Below are 25,105 nucleotides of genomic sequence, written 5' to 3' on the forward strand. Positions count from 1 at the left end.
GTAGGCAAACCAAAACGATTCCTCTCCAATAATAGACCACAGTTTGTTAGTAACGACTTTAAAGAATTCTTAGCTTGGGAACATATTCGTCAAGTATTAATCTCCAACTATAAACCGTCTTCTAACCTGGGTGAAAGGGTTATTAATGCCATGAAAAACAATCGTCATGCACAATGTAAGTTAAAAACATTCAGTTTATTTTAAATGAATTACCACATTTATCAACTGGATCAACACCTTTGGAAGTAATAGGTAAACCTTATGTGGGAGAGCCCCTTATTAAATGTTGCACTTGGTCAGAACAACCTACTGTTGATTACCAACTTGATCAAACGATAGTTTCTAAGAACTTGGTTGAAAGAGCACAACAACGAGTGAGTAAATGTAACGAGAAGGCTGTCAAACTTCAGTATAAGGTTAATGACCTAGTTCTAGTAAAACAATATCTTCAGAGCTCTGCCCTGAAGAAAGAAACACATACATTGTTTCAGAAGTATGAGGGAGCTCGCCAAGTACAAACGGTGGTACATCCCAAAGCCTTAGTTTTAGTAGATCCTATAACAGGATCAGAAAAAGGAAAATACAATGTAAAAGACATAAAACTGTACATCTCTGAGGGACGTTGACGTTCTGTGTTAACGGGCGAAGCGACGACCGTATGATCCCTAGTTGTTTACAGTTTCTTCTGTACTATTTTTCCTGCACCGAATTCCTTTCAAATCTTAAACTATTCTGTAACCTATTCTTGAATTCTTGCACTATCTTATAATTTTAGTACTATCTTATAATTTTAGTACTACAAGATAGAAGCCAATTTGAGATAATCATGGACGAACGGTGAAATGAATAGAATGTTATATTAGTGGAAATTATACTATGATGGTACTATTTAAACCAAGTGATGACGAGACGACATAAACTGGATAGAGGATTTTATGTGTGTATAAAAGTATAGTATAAACAGAATGACTGAACAACTATGTTATCGTAGTGTATAATTTTCTATTTTTGTAGAACATTTTATACCTTTTATGAGACGTGAAGTGGAAGGGAGGGTTTGTATTAGTTTTGGAAAGCGTGGGTAGTCTAAGTACAAGCATGACTAACACTAAACACACACCACATCTTTCACACAACCCTCGCAGACAAGTGTGACTGATTCTTCACCATTTGCAGTTCCATAGGGATTGCTGAGATTTTTCTTCAGGGAGTTCAAATGTGAAAGTGAGAATGTCCATTCTGTAGGAGCCATTTAACATCATATCTCCTCCGGCTTCTAACTGAAGTACCGGTGAAGTAAGGATCCTGGGGAATGGGGTGGGAAGGGTTTCCTATTTTTGGGGCTATATTCTTTCTCTTCTTCAATCTTAGCAACCATTTCTATTTTTTCGTTTCTTACTTCTCATTTGAGTACTGGTCTAGCTTTCCCTCTTTCCATATGCATATACTTCTATCGCTGAAGTCCTTATTTTCTGTGGTGTTATTTCATATAAGTAGGCCGAAGAATCAGGCAACACAAACACACTTCCGTTTTTGCACACCATAACACAAAGATGCAAGCAATGAAAGTCCAGATTAAAAGGATGTGAGAACCGTCAAGTGTTGTATGGGGGAAAAATATGCACATAGAGAAATATGCACTTATGGTTGTTCATTGTGACGGTTCTACATCGCCTATGTACTTGAAAAAAAACTATCATAATGATAAGGAGCATAAGTCAGGAACTAATTGTGATAATTATTCAGGAACGTCAGTCTAACAAATATTCTGACGACTTGTGGGATAGGGGGACTCTTATAACCTAAGTAAGAATGATAAGAGGGGAAGTACCCAGCAAGTATTGCATGAAAAGGGCAGATAGGCAGACCTAAGAAAGGCTGACCTATACCATGCAGACAAGGGCACTAAGAAGGGGATTGACCTGTACCACAGGCAAACAGGAATTAAAAAATGGGCGTACCTACCAAAAAGGAAGGAGAAAGTGTACTCAAAAGATCAACCCGTATGTAAGGAATAGGTACTCTTCCTAGAGGGGAAAGGACAGTATCGTAAAAAGTCACAAAAAGTTTGTAGAAATTATTCTGGTAAATTTGAATTCTATATTATGTTTTATGAGTGTCAATAGGAACACTATTATTTTGCCTAGACTACTAGAAATAATGATACTAGTACTTACTGAGAAAAGGATAATACAACGTTCTAAAATAAAGGATGAAATATTCAAGTGTCATGAACATCTGGAGTTTAGGAGTTAAGGTCACAGTCCTCGCAATTCGCAAGTAAAAGCAATACGAGATGAGATCATAAATAAGGGCTTATTTCAAAAAAAAAAAAAAACCAATAAAGTAAAGAGTTAGTGGGAAGACAAGAATCAGAAGTTTGCTCTATGGAGTATAGAGATTTATGAAAAGAAAGAGAAACGACTAAGTAACAATAACGAGAGTACACATGGCGATTAATTAAAGAAGAGACATGGTTGAGGACATAAGTGTTGTTCTATGTGATATTAATGTACATGGCGATTATGTATAAAATACCGCGTGTTCGAGCTGAGGGTGGGGGGATATGTGGTGATTCGAGAATTTCCACGTAAATTCTGGAACCACTCGACCTTCTGCCGATGTTTTAAACGCAAGTGTGAAAGTCCCTATTTACTACGCAACACGTGTCTGACGTTTGGCATGAGAAGACTAGGAGCTGCGTCAGACGACCGGAACCGACAAGTGGTTACCGGCAGCTCTCTGCAATCTATATCAAAAGGTACAAGGAATGTGTGTGTAATATTCCGTGATTTGTGGTGCCATGTTAAAGAGACAGATGAAGCATGGATTGTATAGAAACTTTTAACTTACTTCATGTCTTGGCTATGAACGAAGCAAGACACATTTATGATGTCCACAAATTATTTGGTTATCAAACCATTGATATCTGAATATGTGTAAATGAGTATCAAGCTTAAGGACTACGTCAGCTTGCAGAAGTTGTTGTCTGTAGAAGTTGAAAATATAAAGTGATTGAGCTGAAAAGTATTCTACAATTACCTAAATTATTTCAGTAATAGAGAAGAAGTTTAATAAATTCCTTTAACCGGCTATGGTCTTCGGAGTAGGAGCTTTTAGGAGATCGACGTAGCTGATTGCCCAGAGAAGAGGATCGGCTACACACAACATGCAAGTTAACTGATTTGAGAGACGTGCCAGCCTTGCAACTCAGTACCACACTGTCTCTTGTCTTCCGAAAAACGTTAGAAGATTAAGCAGTAATTTTGTAGAAAATGTGGATATTTTCATGGAATTATACTGAAGAAACATATTCTCATGTAATCGATTCAAAGATGAGTATGAGGCTCACAACTGTTAGAGACTAAAATTAAAATTTTCGTTCCATCGTTAAATGGGATGTCGAAGGACTTTCCTGCGATTATTTAAACAGTTTTGGAAGCTTTATACCAACTAAGAACACATAACATTGCTTTTCTTGCATCAGAACACTTTGATGCAAGAGCACTAGTGCTGTATGGTGCACACCGTCATTTCCTAAGGAAAAATACAAATGGAATTTACATCAATGTGCAACATTCATACATAAATGGGTTATGGTGATTTTATGTTGCATCACAGAAAATATCATTTACAATCGACCACTGAAGCATTTTCAAAAAATTTGGATCTTTCGCAATCATTTTCCATACTTGCTTACCACCTATGTATGTGCTAGAGCTTACATTTATAGGACACTGAGTAATAAAGGCATTTATTTACTGCAAAATGCACTGCTGCTTTATTTTATACACATAAGCACAGGGTACAGGACAATGTGAGCAGCACCAGACTGCGCCTCCACAGTGTAGCGCCTCCTCAGCAGCGGCGACTACTTGCTGTGGGCGGCTCTTCGGGCAGCGCCTGACCTGGCGTGGGTTCCGACTGCAGCTCTGCCTGAAGCGTGTCGGCTGCCTGCACGAGCATGCTTGGCGTGGCCAGCCCGGGCGTGAGCACCTGCTCAGCAGGAAACAACGTTCATGACGTTTCAGTGATGTCTGCTCACATTCATGTCTCACCAAAAAACATCAGTAGTCATATTAACAATACTTTTATTAATCACTAAGCCTGCATTTTATACTCAGTTAACATACTGAAGTACTTAGACGACACACAGCTGGTTTTCTGACTTACTTTCTAAGGAATTATTGCTGCCCTATTCTCCAAGAGAACTGCTCTAAGCATTAACTGCTTGTTGTGATGAGCCGAGTTATGTACAATTTAATTTAAGTCGATCTTGTACGCCATACCTACCTGATACAGGTATTTGTGATGGCAATCACACACAGATAAGTTGTATGTACCTGTGATGATACCTAAAAGTTGTTGATCTGTTGCAGATGTTTAACATATGCGATTACATACTGCCTGTATTATGATTTTTGAAAGCACTTTTAGTGCTTTTCTCACATAACTATGCAACCTATGAGCTATTACCTTCGTTAACAGTGTTTCAAATTCACAATATCATAGATAAGCAGAGCATGAAACACACTGAACACTACTTTGTATCTACAAATTATATAATTCACATTATAACCGTTTTTCAGTAACTTTGCAATAACTGTATTCTGAAGCCAGATGTATTGCTCTATCAGAAAGAGAAACTGCAGAAACTTTTCTTCGTATCTGTATGAAAGATTAAATGACATGTGATCAAATGGCTACCTGAGGAGAGTTTATTTTGTGTAGCGCAAATCACGAAACCTTTATAATGATTACTTAGTATTTGTGGTTCTACATCCTACATCTATAACTGCATTCTATTTTGCGAGGCTTATAGCATTAGTGTGTATTAGAAACATAGATAGATAACACAAAAATTATATTTCAGGTTGAACACTATTGCGAATCGACAGTGTCACAAACGTTTTTCCTGATACTCTCAATTAAAAATTTGTTTGATAAACAATATGCAGTCTTTCACATTTGGGTACAACAGCGACAACTATTTAATAGAGCTCTTGTGTCATTGCACTTGGAATCAAGTAACTTGTCTGGTTACTGTTTCTTGAGTAAACCAGTCTTGTGTATAACATAATACCAAATACCGACAGTTAAAGAGACATCAGGTTCTGTGAGCAATGTTGGCATGTTTGTTAGTATATTAATAATGTTGTATCTACCGGATACAAACATAGCAATACTGGTTCTCATTACAGAATCAGCAGTATGTAACTGTTAGTAGTAGTAGTAGTAGTAGTAGTAGCTTTATTCATGCATAAATCTCATTTTACAGGGATGTAGGACATGTCAAAGTACACTCCTGGAAATTGAAATAAGAACACCGTGAATTCATTGTCCCAGGAAGTGTAAACTTTATTGACACATTCCTGGGCTCAGATACATCACATGATCACACTGACAGAACCACAGGCACATAGACAAAGGCAACAGAGCATGCACAATGTCGGCACTAGTACAGTGTATATCCACCTTTCGCAGCAATGCAGGCTGCTATTCTCCCATGGAGACGATCGTAGAGATGCTGGATGTAGTCCTGTGGAACGGCTTGCCATGCCATTTCCACCTGGCGCCTCAGTTGGACCAGCGTTCGTGCTGGACGTGCAGACCGCGTGAGACGACGCTTCATCCAGTCCCAAACATGCTCAATGGGGGACAGATCCGGAGATCTTGCTGGCCAGGGTAGTTGACTTACACCTTCTAGAGCACGTTGGGTGGCACGGGATACATGCGGACGTGCATTGTCCTGTTGGAACAGCAAGTTCCCTTGCCGGTCTAGGAATGGTAGAACGATGGGTTCGATTACGGTTTGGATGTACCGTGCACTATTCAGTGTCCCCTCGACGATCACCAGTGGTGTACGGCCAGTGTAGGAGATCGCTCCCCACACCATGATGCCGGGTGTTGGCCCTGTGTGCCTCGGTCGTATGCAGTCCTGATTGTGGCGCTCACCTGCACGGCGCCAAACACGCATACGACCATCATTGGCACCAAGGCAGAAGCGACTCTCATCGCTGAAGACGACACGTCTCCATTCGTCCCTCCATTCACGCCTGTCGTGACACCACTGGAGGCGGGCTGCACGATGTTGGGGCGTGAGCGGAAGACGGCCTAACGGTGTGCGGGACCGTAGCCCAGCTTCATGGAGACGGTTGCGAATGGTCCTCGCCGATACCCCAGGAGCAACAGTGTCCCTAATTTGCTGGGAAGTGGCGGTGCGGTCCCCTACGGCACTGCGTAGGATCCTACGGTCTTGGCGTGCATCCGTGCGTCGCTGCGGTCCGGTCCCAAGTCGACGGGCACGTGCACCTTCCGCCGACCACTGGCGACAACATCGATGTACTGTGGAGACCTCACGCCCCACGTGTTGAGCAATTCGGCGGTACGTCCACCCGGCCTCCCGCATGCCCACTATACGCCCTCGCTCAAAGTCCGTCAGCTGCACATACGGTTCACGTCCACGCTGTCGCGGCATGCTACCAGTGTTAAAGACTGCGATGGAGCTCCGTATGCCACGGCAAACTGGCTGACACTGACGGCGGCGTGCACAAATGCTGCGCAGCTAGCGCCATTCGACGGCCAACACCGCGGTTCCTGGTGTGTCCGCTGTGCCGTGCGTGTGATCATTGCTTGTACAGCCCTCTCGCAGTGTCCGGAGCAAGTATGGTGGGTCTGACACACCGTGTCAATGTGTTCTTTTTTCCATTTCCAGGAGTGTATTTACAAGTTTAGATCAATTTAAAACAAGCTAGTTCGTATACACATATAGTTACAGGCTTCTAGTTAGGGACAATCTTTAGATTTACTCCTGGTATACAACAGTTTCTTACAAATAACTTATTAAATAATGTAATGCCACACTGTTCAGTCATATCTCCCTATCAGTCACTGCACACACTATACACACATTGTTTCATAACACTTCATTCACTACACACACACACACACACACACACACACACACACACACACACACACACACATATACACAGACACTGGTCATCTCTGGGCCATTTTTTCTACCACAGCTTCCCATTTGCTATCCTGAAAAACTGAATCAACATCCCTTCACAATGAATGACATGTTGAGCTCACAAAGAGGAAGAGGTGTTAACATAGTGCTATGCATAGCTTGGAGCAAGTATTTCTAGAAACGAAAAAAGAAGGAAAAAGACATAAAGTGAAGGTGTTATGTAGAATGGTCGATGTTTTACAATCATTATTATTATTATTTATTTGTATATCCTTTTTATCAAACACTTACTTTGTTTCAGCTAAGTAATCCTTCAATGTATAACATGCATTGCATAACAGGCACTTTTTTGCTGACTTTTTAAATAAGTGTATTTTTGCAATTTCTTTAATCTCTTTTAGTAATTTATTGTGCAATTTTATTCCTTGGTAGAAAATGCTGTTTTGAGTTTTATGTTTATTTTTTCTAGTTAAATGAAAGTTGAGTCTATCTCTTGTTGCATGGTCATGGACAGAGCTGTTTGTGCAGTAATTACCAATGCTATTTTTGATGTGTACAACTGACTGGTAGATGTATTCACATGGAGCAGTTAAAATCCCCAGGGTTTTGAACAGACCCTTACAATGAAACCGACAAGTATTTTTGGTTATTATTCTTAGGGGTCTTTTCTGGAGTTCGAAAATTGTCTTCACATTTTGTGCATTTTTGCCCCAAAAAGGAATTCCATAAATAAGAATTGAGTGTACGTATGAATAATATGTAACTAAAAGACAATGCATATTACATACCGATGATAAGATTCTAAGGGCATAACATGCTGATGACATTCTGCTTGAATGTACCTTTGTGTGTTCATACCACTTCAACTGAGAATCACTAATCATTCCTAGAAATTTTGCGCTTGTTACATAGTCTATAGAGGTGCCACCTACATTTAATTGAAAATATTCATTTTTTCTCTTCAAACTGAAATTCTTGGCATTAGTTTTATTTGTGTTCAATGTCACTTTATTGCTTATTGACCAGTCATAAACTTCCTTGAGAGTTTCATTTGCTTTCTCAGCAAGGAGTTCTCTTGTTTTCTCAGTGACTATAATATTGCTGTCATTTGCAAAGAGAATTTTTTTCACCATGAATAACACTACTGGACAAGTCATTGATGCATATCAGGAACAGTATTGGTCCTAATATGCTACCTTGTGGAACTCCTATATCAATTTATTCTGATTCTGATAAGTGTCTTACTAAATGTTTAGATCTATTTAAAGTATGTGTTATCTCTACTCTTTGTACCCTATCTGTTAGGTATGATCGCAACCAGTCAATAGCTACCCTCTTATTCCTAACGCTTCTAATTTACTTAGTATAATCTTGTGGTCGACTGTATCAAATCCTTAGAAAGATCCAAAAATATTCCTACAACACACTCATCTTTATCAAGAGCATCAAGTACAACTTTTGTAAATTCGAATTTGGCTAACTCCATATTTTTGCCACTCTGTAAATCAAACAGTGAGTCGCTTAAAAGAGTGTAGTTAGTCAGGTAATTCATTACTCTGTCTTTCATAATTACTTCTATTAGTTCTGAGAAGGCTGACAGAAGGGAAATGAGCCATTAATTTTCTATGTCTTCTGCATTACCTTTCTTAAGCAAAGGTACAACTCTTGCCTCTTTTAACTGCTCTGGAAATGTCCCTGATGTGAAGGATTCACTTATTACAGTTTTTAAGAGGCCTTGTATAATCCCATGCATTGTTTCAGTACACACATTGCTACTTCATCTATGCCTACTGGCTTTTAATTTTTTACTTTTTGAACAGTTTTATTGACTTCATTCTCTGTGCTTGGAAGTAACATCATTTATTTAGTGCAACATTATTTACAGGTGTTATATTTTTGCAGTATGTTATTCTCCGTTTGTTTGCCTCTCCTATTTCCTTTTTTATAACATCCCAGACTGATTTGCTTTTATTCTCTGCATTATATATTATCTTGACATTAAATGTCTTTTTTGCAACAATCAACACCTTCCTATAGATCTTTTTGTATGATAGAGGTTTGAGAATTCTGGATCATTGCTAATTTTTGTTCATGGAACCGTGGTGTTTGGGAGGACTTTTTAATACCTGCTGTTATCCATCTGTGTTTGTCAGATATTGATACAGACAAGCATACTTTTGGAAATGCCTTTTCAATCTTCAGTTTAAACAATGTTGTGAATTTAGAGAATTTCATACTCACATTGGATTCCTTATACACTTTATCCCAGCTTTTTATTCTAGTTCTTTTGAAAAATCTTTTATTTTGATTTGTGATAGAAGTCGTTTGTAGGCTTGTAGTTTAGATAATGATTCGATGCCTGATTTTACTGTTGTTATTTGACAGAGATGGTCTGATAGTCCGAGATCTTTTACAGCTACATCACCTTTTTTCCCTGTCCATATTTGTGCCCACATGGTCAATTACTGATGCAGTCGTTGTAGTAACACTTGTTGCACTGTTGACCAATAAGGACATGTCAAAGCTTTGAAGGATCTTTATGAAGGTGCTGCTAGATTCATTTATGATATTAGTGTTGATGTTAATGTCCCCACAAAGAATTATGTTGACCTTTGTACTTGAGACTTTATGTAGAACTTCTGTCATTTTATTGAAAAAAGTGTCCACACTACCATTGGGAGAGCTATACACACACGAAATGATTAATTTCTTGGTGATATCAATTCCTGTTAATTCAGTAGCTGGTATTTCAAAGTGTTTGTCTTCACTTACTGCACTGAGGCCATGTCTTTATTTGAACTGTGTTCCTTTTCTGATATAAATGCATGATCCTCCACCCCTTGAACTAGTTCTGCAATAATACTTTGCCTTTTCATACAATGATAATACTACATGTTGGATTTCTGTGTCTCTACACCAGTACAAATACTGTACAGTTCAAAGATCGGAGCTCTCTTTCTAATAGTTATATTTTATTTTTTATTGATTGCATGTCGTGATGTGAAATGCCCCATGTTACTCTTTCCAGTGGTTTTGCTTTGTAGCATCTGGTATATGTGATATTAGAAGTGTTAAACTCTGGAAAATTTGTTTTGTGAGTGATTGTTTCAGTATTTTTTGAACTGCTGGAGATATTCTTTAGGCAGGGGAACCTGTTGTCTGGATCTGTACTAAAAAAGACCTACTTTTTCTACCTATGACAACAGGTAGTTGACCATGTGTGGCCTGAGATCCATCCCCTACACTTTCATGAATCAGCTGTACCCATCTTCCCTTCCCAGTCCCGTTTAGGTGTAGGTCATGCCTAGTGAAACCCCAGCTGTTGACAGTCCCAACGGCATCGGAGAAACATGAGCAAAATTGGCTGTCCTCAGAGCCATCCCTAACTGCACATTGATTCGCCTCACAGCTCCATCAAGGTGTGGTCGATCATGACGCCAGAACAGCTCAACAAAGTGTACGTTGGTGCCATGAGTAAGGGTAGCTATCTTGTCCAGGTCAACACCTATGTCATATGCCCCATCCCTGTCCAAACTGTTTCGTGCCCCACCCACTATCAGTACATGGTCCTCTTTTGTAAAGTCCCTACATAAAGACCCTAGGTCCTCTATGGACATGACTTAGCCCTGTATTTGGCTTGAAGATACTGGTGGTCTGGTACACTGACCTAATGTTTCCTGTAATGAGGGCCTACATTCTGCCCATGGCTACTAGTTAGCAGCAGCACTTTCTTCTCCCTAATACTTTGTACATTCCTAGGCTTCTTGGCTTCAGTTGAAGTGTGCTGCACAATCCCTGCTCCTTGTTCTACCTGAGGTTCTTCTCAACTCTGGCAGTGATAGATACCTGTTTTTTCCGTTGATGATAAAACTGTCAGACAGCGTTCTCTTTCTTCCTGTCCTCCTACCAGCTGCCAGTTCGCAACCACCCTCCTCCCCCTTTTCTCCCTTGATCCTTATGAGTTCCTTCCTTGCTTCCTCCGACTGTACCTGAAGGGCATAGATTATCCTTTCCTGTTCCCCAATCAAAATGTACCTACTGCATACTCTGCAGATCGAGGTAAGAGCCTCTTCTGCCTACATTCTCTCCACTGCATGCCCGTCAGTGAAAATATTTCCTACAAGATTGGCAACAAATCCCTCTACTCACTACCCTATAACAGCTCCCACGTTTCTCACTCATGGTCAGTTCCAAAAGAATAATTAAGTTTTGGGAATGTTTTAAATTTGTCAAGGACGCGAGATTGGCAGTGTGTAAACAAAGAAATACGCAAATACCTTACGTGCGGTGGTTGTTCTCTTTGTACTGATTTAGAGATACAATGACAGAAGAATGAATTTGTAAATACTTTGCTTTTAGAGAAGTTGCGATATCAGGCGTGTTCGGTCAGGTTTTTAGACGTTTATAACTCTTAAAATTTAGCCTTAGATCGCGTCTATCTAACTAGTAAACAATACGAAATGTGTTACTTAAATACGATTTAGAACCGTTTAATTACACTTTTTTTGAGACAATAGACACTGATGAAACTAGTAGCTTTCTTTTTTAAGCGAATATTGCACTGCCAAGAAAACTTGAATAGAACCTTTTGTGTTTATGTCACGAAGATTTCGTGTTATTTCGCGATGATCGGGACTTCAGTTAATGAACAAGCTTTTCCGAGAAGAAGCTCTGGTGGGACGCTAATATTTAGTTGTTTGACAAGAACGGACACTACAGCAAGTATACAAAACAAAGAAAATAAATTCTTTTAGCAGATGAAGAAAATACATGTGATCTTACTCGGTGGCCATCTAGTGTACATGTTTTTCCCCATTACCACTGATGCAGTACTTTCTGCATTGTGAATTCCTATTACTATTATATCCTATTCAGCAACTCTCATTGGTGTAGAAATTCATATTACAAATTTTGTAGCATCTGTATAGAAGGCGGATACAAATGTATTATTTAGACAATATACGAGGTGCGGCTAGAAAAAAACCGGACTGATGCTGGAAAAAACATTTATTTACAATTATTTACAATTTCATGTTATCTCCTTCAATGTACTCTCCTCCTCGGTCTCTACACCGCTCCATACGAATTTTCCACTGTTCATAGCAATGCTGCAGATCATTTTCGGTAAGTCCATACATTACTTCCGTCGCTTTTTCTTTTACTGCTTCAACAGTCTCAAATCTAGTTCCTTTCAAAGCTGACTTGACTTTAGGGAAAAGAAAAAAGTCACAGGGGGCCAAATCAGGTGAGTAGGGTGGATGATCTAAGATGGGAATGTTGTGTTTTGCCAAAAACGTCTTCACTGACAACGCACTGTGAGCTGGGGCATTGTCTTGGTGAAGGATCCATGACTTTTTTCTCCACAAATCGTTGCGTTTTCTCCGTGCTCGCTCACGTAGGGTAGGCAGGACGCTAATGTAGTAATGCTGATTCTCTGTTTGTCCCTCTGGTACCCAATCAATGTGCACAATCCCTCTGATGTTAAAAAAAACAATCATCATTGCCTTGAATTTCGATTTTGACATTCGTGCTTTTTTTTGTCATGGAGAACCAGGAGTTTTCCAATGCATCGATTTTGTAAGAAGGTGGGATCACTTTCAATGTTTTCCAGGATGTCAGAACAAATCATTCTTCGGCGTTCCTTCTGTTCAATTGTGAGGCACTTTGGAACAATTTTTGAACACACTTTGTTCATGTTGAAACTTTCATGAAGAATCTGCCTAACACTTTCCTTGTCAACTCCTGCTAACTCAGACACTGCTCTGATTGTTAAACGGCGATCTTGTCGAACAAGTTTACCGATTTTTTCAATGTTTGCATCAGTTTTTGCTGACAATGGTCTGCCAGTGCGAGTGTCATCACTGGTGTCTTCGCGGCCATCTTTAAATCGTTTAAACCACTCAAACACTTGTGTTCGCGATAAACAATCATCGCCGTACACTTGTTGTAACATTACAAACGTTTCACTTGCAGATTTTCCTAGTTTGAAACAAAATTTGATGTTAACACGCTGTTCTTTCTGTACACTCAACATTTTCCGACGCACAGACAAAACGTCAACTACTTAAAACAGACGCCACGGGCAGACTGAGTGCAGGAGGCAGATGAAACTCGAGCAGTAGGCGGAGCGAGAGTCACGTGACAGGCCACGCGACTTTCAGCCTTATTGCATTCGTTTTATTGTTTCACCAGTACTAGTCCGGTTTTTTTCTAGCCACACCTCGTATTGTTAAGCCATCCTGTGGCATGGACATAAAGCAGTGGGGCCCTAATCAGAATCCGTATTTAGCAAGTGTAAATGATTTAATGATGCCCAACACCAATGTTAAAGGTCACTATGGTTGAATGTAGGAGTATATTTAATGAACGCAGTAATGGTATCATTGTAATAAGTTCTTTGAATAGCGTGTCTCTTCTGCAGGCAAATGTCTTACGCTTTCAAAGCGTAGAAATAATTTACGTTATCAACTAAGGGTTTAAATCTACATGAAATTACACAAAGACGGGTCCTCGAACTGGACCAAATCCTGATGATGTGAATGCTGTGGCTGTAAGGGCCGGGCGCTTCCCACCCGCCACAACTGGTGTTTACCTTTGCCTGCCAGCCTGTTCTCCACACTCCCAGCGTCCCCACCATCGCTCCCGTCGTCGTCGTCGTCTGCTGAGCTGTCGGCGTCGTCGTCAACAGCGTCTCTGTTTTCGGCTGACTCATCCACCACTTGCTCCCCATCGTCTGCAGCGGCGAGCGGCGTGCGGTACGCCACAAGAAACACACCAGCGATCAGCAGGACGAGGGCTGCCTTCATGGTTACAGTGGCTTCTATTCTGGGTGCCTCTCGACAAGTGCCGCAAGTGAACTCACCCACCTTCTCTTATACGGCGCGTCCGAATCTTATCGTCCAAACTGCTGCAGGCAAGGACAGCTTTTTAGTGTGTACTTCAGAAAGTGCGATTATCCACTTCGGCGTCCTATCTCACTGCTGGAAATGTCTTTGGAGACTTGGTAAGAAACCTTGAGCCAAATGATAGGATTAGACGAAAGAGCGCAATATCCGATAAATACTCCACAATCAATGAAAGCAAATGATTAAAAAGTTTATTACTTGAATTATGAAATTTCTTCTTTCGTAAGGACAGTACATGGAACAGCACTGACTTTGTTTAATAACAAATTTACGAAGGAATTAGAATTTCATTTGTACACTATTTTCACACCATCCTCTGATTTCTGACGTTGTGAATTGTTAACTCATTATCTCAATAATTAACAGTAATTTTGGGTTTAGTTCGCCATTAACCATTACTACTCACAATTTTATATACGGACTGATCCAAAAAAGCCTGCAAACATATTGTTCAGGAATCTCTTATCACGAATAAAACGTTTGCTGTGTCAGTTAATCGAAGTTTCAGGCTGGAGGCTGCTGTGGAAGTATTCGTCATCCCAGAATTGCTCTATGGGTGGCAGATCAGGACGCACGGTAGGCCATTCGTGAATGCGTGCTTCTGTGGTGTGAACTGAAGTTTTTCAGTGGATTATTCCTTTTGGCACCGCAGTCATCAGTGGTATGAAAACTGCGTTGTTCCCTATGGTCGCATTGCTCGCAATCTAAACACTACAAACACTAGCGAGAATCGTCGCTATATATATTAAACTAGCCTTTCTATATAGTAGGTGTGGCATGGGGCTTACCATGTGTTCGTTCTATAAATTTCTGTTCCTGCTCTCTCACCTTAAATGCAATTCTTGCAGGCAGAGAGTAGATCTATAACGACTGATTTTCTTCGCGAGATTAAATAAGCTTCTAATCTTTTCCATCTTAACTTACTTCTTTATATTTACTTCTGTAGTGTAATATATGGTCCATTGGTCACTGACAGTATGTGCTGCAAACCCATATACACAAGCAGGTATGAATTGTCTTTGAGTAATTTGTTACAAACACCATTTCGTGTTGCCTGAATCTTCCTTGGTTGCACAAAATTTATTACACGTTTAAGAGGGAAATACACCACGTTTGGTTGTTTACTATATTCATTTCCAAATTAGCATATTTCGTATTTACAAGCTTTACTTTTTCAAAAGTTAGGTCTTTGTGCCCAATCAGTTCTTCCCAAAATCGAGAGAAACCGCCATAATTAGTTATGTGCTCAGTGCTCAGTATGTTCAGACAGCACCCACATTATTCATATTTTTGTCGTGTAATCTCCAGGTTAGATCTCGACTATCAGAATTTCGTTTTTCGTAGGACCACTCGGCAATAATTAAAAGTTGAGCATGTATTTAATACAGTGACATCGTATTACGATTGTGATTTCTACTGTATTTTTCATAGAATACTACTTCCTTCTCCACTGTCCCATGTATAACAACATGAATACCAGATGCATCAACTGCTCATGCAGCAGCTGCAGTTATTGCTGTACAGTTACTTCAAGCAAACACTTCGTTGGTTTCTATTTAGATTCACTAAGGCCAATGAAATCTAGCTTCAGGTTTCAGGTTACCTCTCTTTCTCGCTATCTCTCTCTAGTGCCATTTGTTGCAGTTCCAACAAAACATTCAAAATCTTGATAATCCAGATTTCGCCTCAAACAGCTTTTACACCCTTCTCCTGACGTTTTCGTCTCTCTACTTCGAGTTCAGAATGGGGGCATACTGTAACCTCGAAGATTTCTTTCCATGAGAAATGGCATTTGAGATTATTGTAGATAGCAACTGAAACCAAATACTTCTAATATAGAATGCTACAACAAATTTAATAATGCAACCTGAGGGTGAAAGCTTCCAGTCCGTTCTTTCAGTTAATTGCCAGAATAGCATGTCTGTGCTAAAGAACACCAGGTATTTTGAAAGGAATAAAAAATACTTCTCATGTAAATACCTACGCTTCCACGGTTCGCACCATCATCAGCTGACGGAGAATTTTGTAACTGTATTCTTGGAATTATTGTAAATCACAAACAACTTTCTGCAGCAACAGATCACCTGAAAACCGAATAGTCTTCGTCTCTTGCAGGTTACTTTTTTCAGCTGCTAAACTGATAAATTAAAAAAATTAAATATTTAATAACAGTAATTACTTAGCGGTAAAACAGACAAAAAATCTGCAGAATGCGGCTATTTGTTGCATGTGCTCTTCAATGTACTTGGCGTGTAACAGTGATATTTTGCACAACGATCTTACGCATTTGAGATACGTGGCTATATTTAGAGGAAGCACAAAGGCCGCTGATATGTACCACTTCTAGTGCTTGACTGTTTATTTTACTGTACATCATTATTCCAATTAAGAATGCATTGTGAATTTTAAACGAAATGAGTTAATCGTGCGAATGCTTGGTCGCCTGTTTTGTTGTGCTTACATACTTTTACTTATGTGTTGCATGCGCATGTTTACTAAGTAACTTCTTGCATCACCATGATAAATGAAGTAATACTGAACATTCGTGTACTGACGATGGAGAATACCAGAGTACAAGAGCTTCAATAATTATTGTTCACTGAAGTTTACTGTAATTAAGTGTGTGAGACCCGTACCAGGTAGGAATAACAGGAAATATTAAATGTACACAGAGAAGAACAGCATGAATGATCACGGGTTTGTTTGCTCCATGGGAGAGTGTCACAGAGATACTGATGCAACTGAACTGGCAGATTCTTGAAGACGGATGTAAACTACCCGAGAAAGTCTATTAACACAATTTCAAGAACTGGCTTTGAATGATTACTGTTGAATCAGAACAGCAGTAAGCGGGCGAACAATATCCTGTTGGAAACATGCCCTGGAATGCTGTTCATAAATGACAGCACAACAGGTTGAATCAGCAGACTGACAAACAAATTTGCAGCAGGGATGCGTGGGGTCCTGTCACACGAAATCGCACTCCAGACCATAGTTGTATCTGTAGGCCCAGTATTAATGTACGACACATAACGTTTGGTTCGGAGCTGTCTTTGAAGTGGTCGATTATTAACGGTTCTTTGTGTCGCTGTGGTGCCAATATCTGCTCAAATTGGTACTGCAGGTGCTATACGATGCTATGAACACGATGGGTTTCCCTTTCGCTGGTACCACGTTGGTGTCCAGAATCTGGTGTTCTCGCAACCGTACATTTCCCGTGACCACTTCTGCCAACTATCATGTACAATGATGGCTTTCCTGCTATGTCTTTATGCAGTACCGCAGTAGGAACATCCAATTTCTCATAGCGATATTACACGACCTCGTTCAAAGTCCGTGAAGAGTTCATAATGGCTTCTTTCTCAACTTAAAGGCATTTTTTTACTAACCATCATCTCACTATGTCCAATTTAAAAGCTAAGTCTCGCTCATGATAGTTTCAGCAGTTTTTAAAGTAAATCAGTTTCGGGTCGTCATAGATGCGCTAGTAGTGCCACTCTTATGCGACTGTGGCAAAATGTAAATGGACATCATTATTCAGATATAGAAAGATGCTTATCAACTTTCACTCAAGCCACACAGCTCCTTCTTTGTGTTGTGATTATATAAAATCAAAACTATAGAATACTTATAAAATACACTAAATCCATAAATTCCTCATTTATGACTTGCTTCTGATTGTACAGAATCGATAATTTGAATAAAATTTAACTGTAATTGGTTTGGGGATTTAATGCATTAAATTATAGTATGCTCTCATAGCAGAAGACTTTGAGGATGTTCAGTTTCCTCCAGCATTTAAACTGTTATTAGTATTAGCCTTTGTAATTGACCTTCCTATGTGAAGAAATTCCAGTTAGAAAACTGATATTTTCCATAGCAGAGAATAACATTCTTTCACTGCACAGGGTATAAATGATGCTAATTACCAGTATGCTAATATTTCCCTGCAACACAGGAAGGAATGGATTTCCTCGCACAATCGACAAAAAATACTAAGAGCACAATAGTTATTGGTTGACTCTCCACACGCTACCTCCTTCACACTACCTTAACATACATAACAGTTAATCTCACCCCTTCTAGTGTAAAAAAACTGATGATAATATATTCTGATGGACGGTACTCCTTAGTACAGGAAAGACACTCTTCAGAACACTAAAGATTTACGTTCGTTTCTGCATACAATGCCATATATATAAAGACTTCCATTTTCTTTACAGAAGTGCAACAGAAGTTTGCAACTTCTTAGTAGTGACTAACAGCGGTACGTTTACATAATTAACAGGCGGAAACACTTCGTCAGCAGTAAATGAGTTTGGGGACTTATGAGAATTTACAGAAGAATGTATACTATCATGTATTAAATGTTCATTAGGATAGATTAGTCCATTACAAGATGATGCCGTAATTGCTTTTATTTCCACCAGTTGTGCTTCCCTTTCATTTTTAATGACTTTATTATTCGCTACTTTTCAGATGTAACATATTCTAAACATTTTTGGCAGAACTGATAGAGTACAAAGAACTAACTTTTGAAAAATCGGAAGAGAACCATCTATAATTAAAATGACACGGATATCTGCGTGAACAAGCAAGTAAAGCTTGAAAATACGAAATGCACTAACTCGGAAGTGAACGTAGTAGAACAGCCACGCTTGGTATATTTCCCTCCTAAATGTGAAGTCGATTTTTAAGCAGCCAAGGAAGATTCAGGCAACACGAAATGGTGTTTACAGCAAATTACTCAATGACAATTCATTCCTGCTTGTGTGTATGAATTTTCAGCACATGTTATCAGTGACCTCCGACCTATATATTACACTGCACAAGGAAATATAAAGTAGTATGTTAAGACAGAAAAATTAGAAGCTTATTTAATCTCGCGAAGAAAATCAGTAGTTATAGATCTACTCTCTGATTGCAAGAATCGTTTTGTTAGTCGATTATTTAAGATAAGAGAGCAGGAACTGAAATTTATTGAACGAACACACTGCAAGCCCTATGCCACACGTACTAAATACACGTCATGAATAATACGTGAGAGAGCAGAAAGGCTACTTGAATATACAGGGTGATTATAACTAAAGTTTTCAAAACGCTGTAGAAATAACACCACTGGTTAGAATGACGTCAAACTGCAACGGAATATTATCGGAGAACGGAGAAAACGTATGGCAGAAGAAAAAAATAGTGTGCAAATTGATCAGTAGATGGCGCTGTACGTCTCAGAGTGCGCACAACCCATTGAAGGTGGTATAAACACGCCTGGTACACGGATTTTACTCGTGCTACAGGTTGGATCCCTGGAACTGTTTTCTTGTAGGAGTGCGTTCCGTGTCGTATCGTTGTACTTTTCACCGTATATCAGCGTTTTTTACCTGCCTTTTCGGCATTGGTCGTTCGTCTTTTCTGTCCCAGATTAGCTGGGAAGCTTTTGGTGTGTGTAGTCGTCTCGTGCTGGGCCCCTGGCTACGTAAGGCGGACCCATATCTACCATGGCCGAGTCCGTGGAGCAACCGTCGCGGCTCTCCGACACTTCCACAGCCGCCAATCGTGATGTATCACGTAGGAGATGCCGCTCACCCCGGCTTCCAATCGCGCCTGATGTTCCGCCCAACTCGCAGCGGGTGAAGGATTGTTTGAATCGCGCCAACCGCCACAAATCGCCGGTGGATACCACCGACACTGAAACCGATCACCGTGATCACCGTGACGACCGTGTTAGGGAACGTTCTTTCGTGTCGTCGTCGTCTGACAACTCACCTGACTGATTAGTAATTGATCTTTCTCGTTGTGACGAGGCTACCGCTTACAGCTGACAATCATGCGATTGGAGGAATGGTCTAAGACCACAGGCTTTAAATTCTCTTTGGAGAAGATTGTTTGTATAGATTTTAACCGTTCCCGTTCTCTTTTTAATCTCCCTGTTTTAAAACTAGGAGACACTGTTCTCACCTTTATGGAAAAGGTGAAATATCTCGGGCTTATTTTTGATGAAAAGCTCACATGGTTGCCACACCTAAAGGATCTAAAAGTCCGCTGTTTCAAGGCTTTAAACGTCCTTAAATGCGTCAGTCATAGATCCTGGGGCGCTGACAGGGCACGTCTGCTCCAACATTATAAGGCCTTTGTGCGACCTCGACTGGAATACGGATGACAAGCTTATGGATCTGCAAGACCTTCGTACCTCAAAATGTTTGATGTGATTCACCATGACGGTATTAGGCTTTCAGCGGGTGCTTATCACACGAGGCCAGTTGCTAGTCTATGTGTCGAGGCTGGAGAGCCTCCGCTGTCCATTCGGCGTCTTCTCCTCGTGGTTCGGCAAGCATACAGGGCCAAGTCCACTCCTCTTTCGTTGGCGTCCAACACTTTTTCCCAGCCGGCACTGGAACGTCTCTTCCGCCACCGTCCGAAGGCAACAAAGCCGTTTGGCATCCGTGCAAAGGAGAGTCTCGAGTCAGTACACCTGGAGGGCATTAAGGTCCTCCGCCAGGGATGGAGTAAGGGATCTCCCTGGCTACTACAAAAGCCAAGATTACTTCTTGATCTGGCTGCTTACAAGAAGTATTGTACCCCAGACTACCTTTTTAAAATTACCGCCCCGGCTGTGTCTGATCACCACCCAGCTGTAACTATGAGTGCACCTCTTCCTACGTTGTCCCGCCACCGTGTCAGGTCTTCTGGGCACCCTGACCCAGTCAGAAAGTCCTCTGGCGGTCACTCCAGGCGTTCCAGACGCTCCTCCGCCCACGCGGGCCGAGGTGACAGCGGATCGAACTCCGATTCCTTCTTCCCACGTGAAGCTGCACCGGATGGTCCTGTGGATGAGGAAATGGCTCCTGCTCCGGACCCTCCTTTTCAAGAGACCCCGTCAAGCCCTCCTATTGTGGTGTGTAATGTCACTAATTATACTAAACTGGACACTGTGCTCCAGGGGCTCATCATCGGGCACATGTGGGCTGTTTACACAAAGATGATGTGAAATACCTGCTCGACAATAGGGTCTACTACCTACCATTCTTGAATTTGTCAGATCAAGGAGGATGCCTTACTTTATCCTCCAGACATCGAGAAATCGCCAAACCAAAATCGTCGTCAAAGATTTGGCACCAGAGGTTACGCTACATGAGCTCAAGAAGGAACTGCTTTGACTCCAATACGAGGACCCTTTGGTCCGCCAATATAGCAAGAGACCCAAGCGTTGATCCCCTCCCCTACCCATGTCATCTCCATTTCCCAGAGGTAGGACATAGTGTGGAGTTACCAAATCTGGGTCCTTCTGTACACAAAGGTCTGGATTGAATCGTATGACGTCCAAAATGGGCCCATCATCTGTATCAAATGCCAACGATTACGACATACTGGGGATTACTGCTCCCTACCATTGCCAAGCAGTAAGTGTACCGGCCCACATTTAGTGGAGAACTGCACATTCCCCACATTGGAGAAACCTACATGCGCCTATGTTTGGACACGACCCACAATCCCCACCACATGGCATCCTGGAGACGGTGCCCTGTCTACCAGAAGGCACTGAAGTCTTCACATTCTTCTGAAAGAAAACTAAGAACAAACAGACTACCCCCACCGCTATGGGACACTACCAACTTCCCTGTTTTCAGGCACCAGACGTTTCTGGGGCACATGTGCCCCCTCTGCCCAGACTCCCACGACATCACTTGCTGCTGCAGCCCAGCCTCCTCATTGTCTGTCTTCCACGATGGCTTCCACTGCTCACCGACTACAGGAGCCAGCTGCCGCCCCCTCTAGTCCACCTGTGGCTGTATCCCAGCCCTTTACCCCTACCCCCACTCAGCCTACAGTTACTCCTGCCACTGCCCGCCGCAGGTGCAAGCAGCCCACACGGGACACTCTCCCAGTGGTAGAAAGTGATATGTCCTTTTGGGAGGGGTGAAATCGACCAGGTTGTCATCTTTTTCATGAAACCCCACATCAAGGCTGTCATTTGCGACACTGCCCAAAAAATCCATTGGTTAGAGGATGGACTCTCCAAGGTTATGGTCCTAATGGAATGGCTTAGTCAAATATTGTTGTAATGGCGAATCGACTACCACACCCCCACCAGCCACCTCAGGGACTTGTCACCTGCATTTTTAATGACAATGACATCAAACATATGAGTTGAACGCCTTCCTCCATGAGCATCGTGTGTATATTTTAATGGTCACAGAAACACACCTCAACCAGTGGACGATTTCTCCCTTTGTAACATGGTGCATTACCGCTCTGACCGCTTCAATCACCATGGTGGAAGCACAGCTGTGTTCCACAATAAAGCTCTTGTCTATTCCCAAAAGACTCTCCACCCAATGGAATGCATAGAGGCCACAGCAGTTATCATCTCCACATGCCTTGGTGCCATTACCTTTGCAGCAGCGTACTTGAGTCCAAACAAGCCACTGCTTGAAGTGGACCTTCGCACGTTGACAGCCTTCGACATGCTCATCATTGGGATGGATCTCAATGCCAAACACCCAGCTTGGCATTCTCAGGTCTCTAAACCCAAAGGTCAACTCCTTCTTGACCTGGAGGACACTTTAGCGCTGTCAGTCTATGGCCCCCATTAACCTACCCATTTACCAGTTCATTCCAACTCCCAACCAGACCTTCTGGATGTGGCCATATTCAAGAATGTCATCATTCAGTTTTCACTGGAAGTTGTCCATAAACTGGCCTGTCACCATGACACAGTTCCCTGCAGCACACCGATACTACACTTTCATTTCAAGTTCGTTCCAGTGCGACCTTCAGTGATAGGGACAAGTCCACCAGGGTACTTAATAACACCACTCGGCACGACCTAACTTGACAGCACCGGGAAATATAGTCCATACAATGGATTACTTGACTGCCAAAAACAGAAAGCAGTGAAGCTCTCCACCTCCTACACCATAAATCTGACTGGGCTCACATTCACGCCCTGTGACATTCTGCGCCAGCGAGTGCCCATCCCATTTGAGCGGCAGCGGGCTTGTCGAATGGTGCCCTCCGAATTGTAGAAATGGTGGCGGAAGTGTTAGAGGCCCAAAACCACTCTCTTGTCCAAGTCCTTTCCCTGGACGAACTACAGGACGAACACGATGTCCTGACAGCTGTTGCCACTTTCTGCAGCTGTCCACCTCTGTCTGCCCCCCACCTTACTTCCACAGCAGAACTCCATCAGATCCTACGACGGAAACGTGGCCGGTCAGCCGCCGGAATTTTAAATGAACATCTTTGCTGCCTTCCTCATACGCCTCTCCTATGGTTCACCAACATTTTAAATGGTTGTCTCACGTCCAGCTTCCACCCCCTCCCCCCCCCCCCCCACCCCACCATCATTGGAAGCAGCCAAGCTGATTCCGATCCCCAAGCTGTTCAAGGGCCCTACACTCCCCAGGTCCCCACCACCAACAGGCCCATCAGCCTCTTAAATACCGTGGTGAAGGTCCTTGAACCTGTGATCCTCCACCGACATTCCCAACCTCCGGCACGCCAGGGTGATCCGATTTGAACAGTACGGATTTATTTCGCACCTCTCTGCAGAACTTCAGTTCCTACAAGTCAGCAAAGGCTTCAACACCGCCAAGTCGACAGTAGCCGTTTTCTTTGGACTTGCAGATCTCCTACGACAAGATCTCGTACACAAGATGCTGGCCCAGGCCGCTGTACTGGAAATGTATGTTAAGATTCCTTCGCGGTAGGGCTTTCTTCATGGTTCGACAGGAAATGCTTTCTGGCATTCACCAATTGTTGGCAGGCACTCCACAAGTATCAGTGCTGCCTCCCGTTGTTTTAAATATCCGTGTGAATGATATGCCAGTCATCACCGAGTGCCACTTGGCACAATATGCTGACGACACAGCACTATACACCACTGGACGTATCACTGACGCCGTCGTCGGCCGCCTCTAGAGACAGGTAGACACCACCATCACCTGGTGCCGGACACAAAAAATAGATCTCAATGCCGCCAAAACTACGGCAGTCTATTTCCCGAAACGGCACCCATTCCTCCACCGCAATATATTGCAGGCGTTCAGGTGCCCTGGCCCCGACGGCCACGTATCTAGGGGTTCTGATGGACCGGAAGTTGCCATTCGACTGTCATGCGGAGAATGTCGCTAACAAGGGGCAAGAACTGACCAGGGCTTTGTACCCCCTCTTCCGCAGTAGGGAACTTCACGTACATACCAAGCTCCACATACCAAGCTCCGCAGCTATTCCGCCTACTCTCACGTACAGTCCACTGCATGGGCAAGATGTGGACGCTGCAGTGCCTGCAGAAGAAGGTTCTCCAGCGGAACCTGCACGCCCCACTACTGACGACGATTGTGTCTCTCCATGAGGAAGAAGGTATCGTCCCCCTGAAGGCGACCATACGGAACAACGCGTGACGACTCTGTGAGAAAGTGGATGCCCTGCGGGACACCGTCCATGGGTTACGTCACGTTGGGACCACACTTCCATGGTGCTGGCATTGACATACGGTTCCTCCAATCGTCCTAGAGGACTCAGATCCCGATCTCGGCTAACGACTCGGCTACGTCCTTCAGTGGGACTAGCCCCCATTCTGCATCCAATACTTTTCCACTGTACCTGCCCATGTCGGGCTATATTTTTCTGCCTGAATGATGTCGTACTGTCACCGTTGGTGGGTGGTACCGGACTCCAAGACCCACCGTCATACCTCCAAAGTACATGACGCTGCGTCATTGCCTCACCAACACAGTAAGACCGCGAAAGACCAGTGATGCTGTACTCTACCATGTCGCATAGTGGAAAATAAAAAAAAGAAGAAAAAAAATGTTTTCCTCCTTTCGCGTCTGCCATCACTCTCTCAATGCAGGATCGCGCTCTGATTGTTAAGCTGTATTACAAGAATGCCCAGGTAGCTCTCCAGAAGTTCCGGACACTGAAGGGTCTCAAAAAAGGCGTTGGTCCGATGACTGCCGTGGGTCTGCGGAAATGATTCGGAAATACGAAAAGACGGGTTCTTTTGATGTGCAACCTGGTAAAGGTAGGAAATTAATTGATTCGACATCAGTGGAAGCAGTGGCCACAGCAGTACAGGAGGAGACGAGTGGTGGGGGCAAACGTGTAGTGCACGGAGAATTGCCCGAACTTTACACATACTCGTGAGCACGGCGCGAAAAATCCTATGAAACATCCTTCTTTGATAAAGGTTCCTGGCAGATTAAAATTGCATGCCGGATCG

General features: G+C 42.3%; 2 protein-coding genes across 2 annotated transcripts in view; both read right to left on the reverse strand.

Annotated features, from left to right (window-relative positions):
* LOC124621833 (nucleosome assembly protein 1;2-like) overlaps positions 1 to 25,105 on the reverse strand; it is a 344,932-nt gene that overhangs the window by 160,568 nt on the left and 159,259 nt on the right. The gene's annotated exons all lie outside the window — the stretch shown is intronic.
* Positions 3,810 to 13,799, reverse strand: LOC124621832. Its single transcript, XM_047147272.1, has 2 exons — positions 13,569 to 13,799; positions 3,810 to 3,996 (listed from the first exon to the last, which is right to left on the reverse strand). Exons 1-2 carry the CDS (start codon positions 13,780 to 13,782, stop codon positions 3,872 to 3,874), a joined length of 339 nt encoding a protein of 112 aa, XP_047003228.1. The 5' UTR covers positions 13,783 to 13,799; the 3' UTR covers positions 3,810 to 3,871.

Source organism: Schistocerca americana, chromosome 7 (assembly GCF_021461395.2).
Source record: "Schistocerca americana isolate TAMUIC-IGC-003095 chromosome 7, iqSchAmer2.1, whole genome shotgun sequence".
NCBI classification, from domain to species: Eukaryota; Metazoa; Arthropoda; class Insecta; order Orthoptera; family Acrididae; genus Schistocerca; species Schistocerca americana.